General features: G+C 38.3%; 1 protein-coding gene across 1 annotated transcript; it reads right to left on the bottom strand.

Moving 5' to 3' along the window:
* Positions 1 to 454: 454 nt before the first annotated feature.
* On the bottom strand, positions 455 to 7,141 carry LOC143880345 (putative disease resistance protein RGA3). Its single transcript, XM_077383245.1, has 2 exons — positions 3,284 to 7,141; positions 455 to 757 (listed from the first exon to the last, which is right to left on the bottom strand). The coding sequence occupies exon 1, from the start codon at positions 7,066 to 7,068 to the stop codon at positions 3,301 to 3,303; it is 3,768 nt and encodes a 1,255-aa protein (XP_077239360.1). The 5' UTR covers positions 7,069 to 7,141; the 3' UTR covers positions 455 to 757; positions 3,284 to 3,300.
* Positions 7,142 to 7,499: the final 358 nt, after the last annotated feature.

Below are 7,499 nucleotides of genomic sequence, written 5' to 3' on the forward strand. Positions count from 1 at the left end.
TGTATGCCCATCATTGAGGTGAATGCCTAAAATACAAGCACTAGTTACCTTTTCTGTTATTACTTTCATATCTCCTTCTGTGGAATAGCTTTTCTCCCTTCTACTTTTTCCTCAATTTTCTTGCTTTTATTTTAATGATGGTAACCTTAGCTTTCACTTTAAAAAAAGGTGGGGTTTGATAAGCAAGTTTCTAGCAAAATTTTATATTGTAATTACATCCTATTATATTAAGAAAGTATAGCTAAGCCACTTCTTTTTTGGGGGGCTTCCTTGACAAACTTCAATCTAGCTTCTTATTATTGGATCTGCAATAATTCTTTCACAGACTAAGAACTACAAGATCACCCCTTTCATTTTGGGTTGAAGGAGGGATCGTACCAGTCGAGCCCCAAAGGGCTCGTCGCATAAACATGCAAGGTCTCAATTTGCATTTTAAACTTTCATACCAGAACAATTCCAAAACATATCAATAATAATTTAATAAACTAAATCCAACAAAACGAGGTCACAATCCGCAATAAAAGAAATCCATGACTCCCTAAATAACTCCTCGATAAAAAATAAAATATGAACTTCCAAACATAATGAGGTTATAATCTATAACAGATATGACAAACTCCCAAATAACAAAAAAATAGTAATAACAAATTTAAATAAACTGTCTTGTCTCTAAGCAAATTCTAACATTTAACTTTTCAAGCGTCCATGAAACTCCTCAGTATTCCCGCAAGCATTGGAGTCAATCAACCCAGGTCATCTGTAACAAAATAAATACAGAGTGAGCTAGATAGTCAAGTAAGTAGCCACCAACCTTAGCTAGCCAGATCAAGAATGTAAGATAAAACATTTTAGAACAGAGATTTCTGAAGTAAAAATATTTTTCTTTTGTAAAACAATGAGAGTTCCCAGTCAAATCTTACACAGTTTTACAAGCTTCACTTGCATGGAACAATTGACAAACAAATTCAAAACAATTGACTTTACGACAATTGACAAACAAATTCCAAACAATTGGCCATACTCTATCGCTCTTACGACATATTGCTCTTGTGGAAGGGTTAGAATAAAAATTACATATAACCCTTGTAGTCAGAAGTAATACCATCTGGATGCCACTTATATTATACTCTGATAGTCCAAAACTTATATGGAGTTTATAATAAATAATAGTTATGATAAAAAGAAGAAGAAGAAATTAATCTAAAACAAATTTTAGTTGTCAAATATAATTCAACTGTAGGATCACTTTTCATTAGTTATATCAATATAACATATTTTAGTAATATCATGTTGCAAATAACTAGAAAAGGTAGAAGATCACTTACGTTTCACACACAGCCTAATAATGCCTAAGTAATCGCTTGTAAATTGTTTTAAGCTTCTTCATCTAATCCTATAATTAATAAAATTTAAAAAATTCAAAATTCAACTGCACACTTAAACTTGTCTGTAATATGTACACCCAAAAATTCAATTCCTTTCTCCGCATTCCTTTCCCCTTTCTATTATTACTATTATTGTAAATATTAAACCCCCAAAATTGGAAAACTATTAAAATCTTCATCTTTAAAATCAAATTTAGGGAAATTAATCCAAAATTAATGTTAAATCTTAATCCAAATGCCTAACATATTTATAAACTTACCTTAATCACTGTTATTAAGCAAAACCTCCAAAATTTTCATAAAATTTCACAATCATTTAGCCCCAAATTAAATTCAGACTAGAAACTTCCAAATTATCATGGTTAGTCTAATCTTCATGCATAACATGATAAATCTACGGTGGATATTATTGTTAACAAGTGTGATTTATTCATAACCTCAAATCTAATTCACATTTCAAATTCTACAAACAACAGTGGGGTGGGGGGGATAAGCAGAAGCTTTCTGAGTCGGGGAGTTAGAGACCTTGAAGGTTAGCCGAGACACTTTTAGCATTAGCTACTGACTTTCCTTTCCTTTCCTGACTTGCTTTTCCTTCCCGACTGACTGGATTTCCTTTCTAAGGCTTGGTTTGCTTAAGTTAAGCTACAATAGGTTTGCTGACCGGCCATTTACAATGGTTAGAAATCCTTTTTTTTGCTTTTCTTTCCTTTCGTGAGAACATCTCTTTCTTTTTCTTTTTTTAAGATCAAGGAAGATAATGAGAGAGATGGAAGAGAGAGAAATTCCAATTATAACATAGTGGAAAGATATATATCTTTAAAAAAAATCATAGAGGAAAGAGGAATGTAAAATTTTTTTTTCATGAGAGCCCTATATATATTTTTTTCCATTCATATCTGTATGAAAGAGAGGTTAGAAAAACGACTTGGGGAATACCCCCTCCTTTATATTTCAGTTGAAAGTCAATGGGGGGAGTTCCTCTCTCTCTCTCTCTCTCTCTCTCTCTCTCTCTCTCTCTCTCTCTCTATATATATATATATATATATATATATATATATAAATGTTTGTGAGCTAGAGCTCATATAAACTTATATGAGCTAGAGCTCACAAATATAAGGGGCCCACATTGTTTGGATGATCCAAAGCATTCATTTGATAGGCCCTCGTATAGATAGGATGTGCCCAAAAAATCAACTTCATAGGATCATCCTAACCCTTCCATTTGTGGAGGTTAAAAATGGGCAAATTTATGGAGGTTTATACCCCTCAATTTTAACCTAAATAAATGGAAGGGTTAGGATGATCCTATGAAGTTGAATTTTTGGGCACATCCTATCTATAAGAATTTATCACCCCCCTTTGCAAAAAAAACAAGCACAAGGGCGCTCCCATTGGATCCATGTTGCCAAACATCATTTATAAGCATTTATGATTCCTTTAATTTTGCCTTTTTCAATGCCATAATAAATACAGTTTGCAAAATGGATCCAATGGGAGCGCCCTTGCCCTTTAATTTTGTAAGGGCGGGCAAGGGCGCTCTTCAGTTTAGCATTCCTCTTTTTCGGAAAACATTAGTTCTAAAACAGAGAGCATATACAATCCAACACGGTACTGTTTAGAATCCCAATTCTTATTTTTCGAAAACTTACTTAAAAAAGAGAGCATTTTTAATGATTCCAGAGTTAAATAGTAAATCTTTGGAATATTTCAAAAAAAAAAAAAAAACCATGAAGAATCATACAAAAAAGGCAGACAGAGACGTGCTCCAATTTTGTGTTAATGAAAATGAAAAAAATACTCATCTTTGTTTACCTGTCATGGTTGTGGATGGCAAGGTAGAGGAACTGAGAGTAATCCAATGGTAGAAAATGTTTAAACGGGGAAAGAGGACGCACCTTTGTCTAGATGACGATTATCTGCAGATAAATTGGGGGATGTGTTGTATCTTGGGCCAATCTTGGCCGTCGTTCTCTTGACATGATTCCTTCAATTTAGGACATCCAACAATATGCAAACGTGTAAATGTAGTGGGGAGGCCATCTTCTGGCAAGGATGATATTTCAGGACAGTAACTAATATGTAAATGATTGAGGGATGTGAGGTTTTGCATCCCATTGGTTAAGGACTTGAGATTTTTGCAACGGTTGATGGAAAGAGAGACGAGAGTGGTGGGCAGCCCATAATCATTGTTGTTATCATCAGGGAACAACGAAAAGAGTTGAGGACAACTATTGATTATCAAATTTCTGAGAGAGGTGAGGCTTTGCATCCCCTTGGGCAAGGACTTGAGATTAGGACAAGAAGAGATTTCTAGGTAATTGAGCGTGGTGGGTAGCCCATGGTCATTATTTTCATCATCAAGAAACAAGGAATGGAGTTGAGGACAATCTTTTATTTTCAATTCTTTGAGGCAGGGGAGGAGGCTTTGCATCCACTTGGGCAAGGACTTGAGATTAGGAAAAGTGGAGATGTCTAGAGTATTGAGCGTGGTGGGCAGCCGATGGTCATTATTTTCATCATCTAGAAACAAGGAATGGAGTTGAGGACATTCACGGATTACCAAGTTTTTGAGAGAGGTGAGGCTTTGCATCCCCTTGGTCAAGGACTTGATATTAAGACAAGAGAAGATTTCTAGAGTATTGAGCGTGGTGGGCAACCCATAGTCATTATTTTCATCATCTGGAAACAAGGAATGGAGTTGAGGACATTCACGGATTACCAATTTTTTGAGAGAGGTGAGGCTTTGCATCCCCTTGGGCAAGGACATGAGATTGTCACATGAAAATATTTGAAAGTCTTGAATTGTCATGGGCAGTGCTGACTCTTTTGAGAAAAGCGGGAGTTGAGTAGCAATGGATAACTCTACAAGGGAGGTGAGGTTTTCCAGCCGACTAGGCATGGACTTGAGATTAGGACATCCGACAATTCTTAGAGATTTGAGCGTGGTGGGAAGCCCCCCCTCTCCATATCCCAAGGACTTTAGTCGTGAGCAGTTATAGATTTGCAAATGTTGGAGAGAGGTTAGATCTTGCAAAGAGACCTCCTCGAGACAACACTCCAACTGATCACACCTATTTATGCTTAACCTCTCAAGAGAGGTAAAGCAAGGCGTTGTCAAGCTTAATAGCATCTTCACGCCACAACTAAAAAGTTTTAAGTCACAAACAGATGGGATCCTCGGAAGGGCACTCAATTCTCGGCAACCATTTATAAGTAACTCTGTGACGGCAGGAAGGTCAGCGGGCAACTCCTGCAGCTTGGGGCAGTTCTGTAAGGTGAGCTTACAAAGAGAAGGTAGCTGGCAATCAAGAGGAAAGAGATGTTCGCAATTTCTACAATCCTCAACGGTAATGCAAGTCAGATTGGAGAGATGTGACATCCAACTTGGAAAACTGACACCGCCGTAGGATTTTATATGTAATATTTTGAGGTTGGCATGGGGTTGGAGGCCTTCCAATACCCCATCATCATTGACTCTTCCATCTTTTGACCTGTCATTTCGGTGCCATTTCAATCTCAACTCGTTAAGGTATTCCTTATCTTTCAAATTGGCTTCTTTAGCCTCCTCTATGTTTTGCACATGCTCGAGACCCGAAATTTCAAGTCTTCCTTTAATGTTACTCAGGTTCTTCAACTCTCCTATCTGACAACCACTCTCTTCGCACACCTTGAAAGGCGGCAATGTTTGGAGCGAAGTTAATTTTCCAATTCCTGGCAAAGGAATCGACTCTGAAACAATATGCCGTAGATTAACTAGATTCGTGATACCTTTGGGTAGCCCTTTAAGATTAGAGCAATATTTCAGACCTAGCGTTTGCAAATTACAGAGACTAGTTACTGATTCAGGCAGCCTCTCTATCTTCGTGCGAAAGAGGTCAAGGTAGCGTAGATGTTTCAAATGGCCAATCGAATCCGGCAACTTGTCGATTGCAGATCCATTCAAATCCAATACACACAGGCATCTCAACTCCATCAATGCATCATTGAGAATCTGGTTGTCAATGGAAGATGGAATCCTCAGTCGTAAAGTGCGCAATCTCTTAAATTTGCTCAAGGCCTCCAAAGACATTGAACCCTCTTTGACGTCAGTCCATGATAAATGACGTGCCATTTCAGGGATGCTTCGTGGCATACCGTCTTCCATTCTACAACATTCATCCCCTGAGACAGATTCTGCTAGATCATGCATTAAATCATGCATCACGTATATTGAAGTCCCCAGAAAGAAGCTTTGATTAGAACATTGAAAGAAAGACTTTAGTAATAAATCATCAAATATCTCCCCACCTATGTCTTCTAGGAGTGTGCTTCCTTTGGGTTGAATGAAGCCCGTAGCCATCCATTGTCGGACCAACACATCTTTCTCAAACCAATGATCTTTAGGAAATTTGGCAAAATAGGCAAAACAATGCTTTTGATTGGTTGGCAGGTGACAATAGCTCAATCTCAAAGCTGGCAAAATTTTATTATCATCATCCTTCCATATTTCGCTTGTCAAAATCCTTTCCCACTCGCTCACAGTCCTTTTATAAGACAAGATTCCCCCCAATGTCTTTACTGCCAAAGGCAGGCCTTTGCATTTCTTCACAATTTGCCTACCGATTTCCTGCAGTTCCGGAAAGGCATTTGAAACCCCTCCGGCAAAAGCACGCCGAGTAAACAATTCCCAACAATCAGCATCTGGTAAAACCTCCAAATGGTGGGAAGGAATTGTGCCCAACATCCTTGCAACCCTTTCATCTCGTGTAGTAATGATAATTTTACTTCCTTTCTCTCCAACTCCAAAGGGAACTCGTAGAGTGTCCCAATGAGTATGAATTTGATTTTCACCCCACACGTCATCGAGAACAATTAAAAATTTCTTACCGTTGAGTTTCTTTTCGAGACAACGCTGTGCGGCATCCAGGTTTGAGAGATCACAGTTGCTTCCACTTGCAGATTCAACAAGTGCAGATTCAACAAGTGCCTTTGTTATTCTCAGTAGATTAAAATCATCAGACACACAAGCCCACGCTCTGAGCCCAAAATGCGTCTTGACCCTCTGATCGTTGTAGACGAATTGAGCAAGAGTAGTCTTCCCAACCCCACCCATGCCAACTATGGGAATAGCAGAGTACAATTTATCATCATCTGAAACCAACAATTGTATGATTTTGTCTTTGTCGACTTGTCTACCAATCACATCAGATTCGTCTACCAAAGAGCTAGTTTCCCGTCGCTCCTGTTCGATTTGGGAACCCCTCCCTCCATCTCTTCTAATTTCGAGATGGAGGTCATGTCCATCCTTTACAATCACATCTAACCTTCCACTAATCTCCCTTATCTCACGTGCTATGTTACGTTCGTACTGGAAAATAGAGGAGAAGTACCGGACAACCCCTACCTTCTGTCTCTTGCTTGATTGAGCTTCCAAAGCAACATCGTCCAATATGTCATTAGCGTCGTAGGCGATATTCTTGAGTTCTCGAAGCCAACTTCCAACAGCCTTAGAGTCAAATTGCTTTTCCTCAGCATCTTCAATCACGCCTTGAATTAATTTCACTTTCCTCTCTAACTTTTCCACCTCCTCCTCAACACCAACACCCCATATTGATTTCATTTCTTGTATTGCCGATTCCGTCAGATTGCCAAACAGTGCACCAAGAACAGAGGATACAAACATTTGTACCATTTCTGCCATACTTTCTCCTAAGGAAACAAGAAAATCCCAGATGTTTGTCTACAGTGAGAGAGAGAGAGCAGTGAGAGAGAGAAGAAGAAGAACCAAGTTTAATCAAAAGTAATGAAGCACACGCGGGTTAGTCAAATTTGTCGGATTGTAGATTACATCATAATGGTATGAAAGATCAACGATCTCGATTTTAAGTAAATATCCGTTTGAAGGACCCAAAAATTAAGTGTTTGACCTTGACAGTGATTGGCCACCACTTGTTTCACAGAAAAACTAGTGATAAATTCACCACATTTTAGGATGGAATCACCCCGTATTTTTCAAAAATGGACTGTACAGTCCACACTATAGGTTGATCCAAACTGCCCATTTGATGGACCACATTGTAAATAGGTTGTGCCCGAAAAAACATTCCTATATGATGGTTCTAACCCTCCCAT

The sequence above is a fragment of the Tasmannia lanceolata genome, unplaced genomic scaffold, assembly GCF_043159265.1.
Source record: "Tasmannia lanceolata isolate RefF3 unplaced genomic scaffold, GAP_Taslan_0.1 ptg000006l, whole genome shotgun sequence".
Classification (NCBI taxonomy): domain Eukaryota; kingdom Viridiplantae; phylum Streptophyta; class Magnoliopsida; order Canellales; family Winteraceae; genus Tasmannia; species Tasmannia lanceolata.

Coding starts and splice junctions, on each gene's coding strand:
- LOC143880345 (XM_077383245.1), bottom strand. CDS start 7,068: ATGGCAGAAATGGTACAAATGTTTGTATCCTCTGTTCTTGGTGCACTG.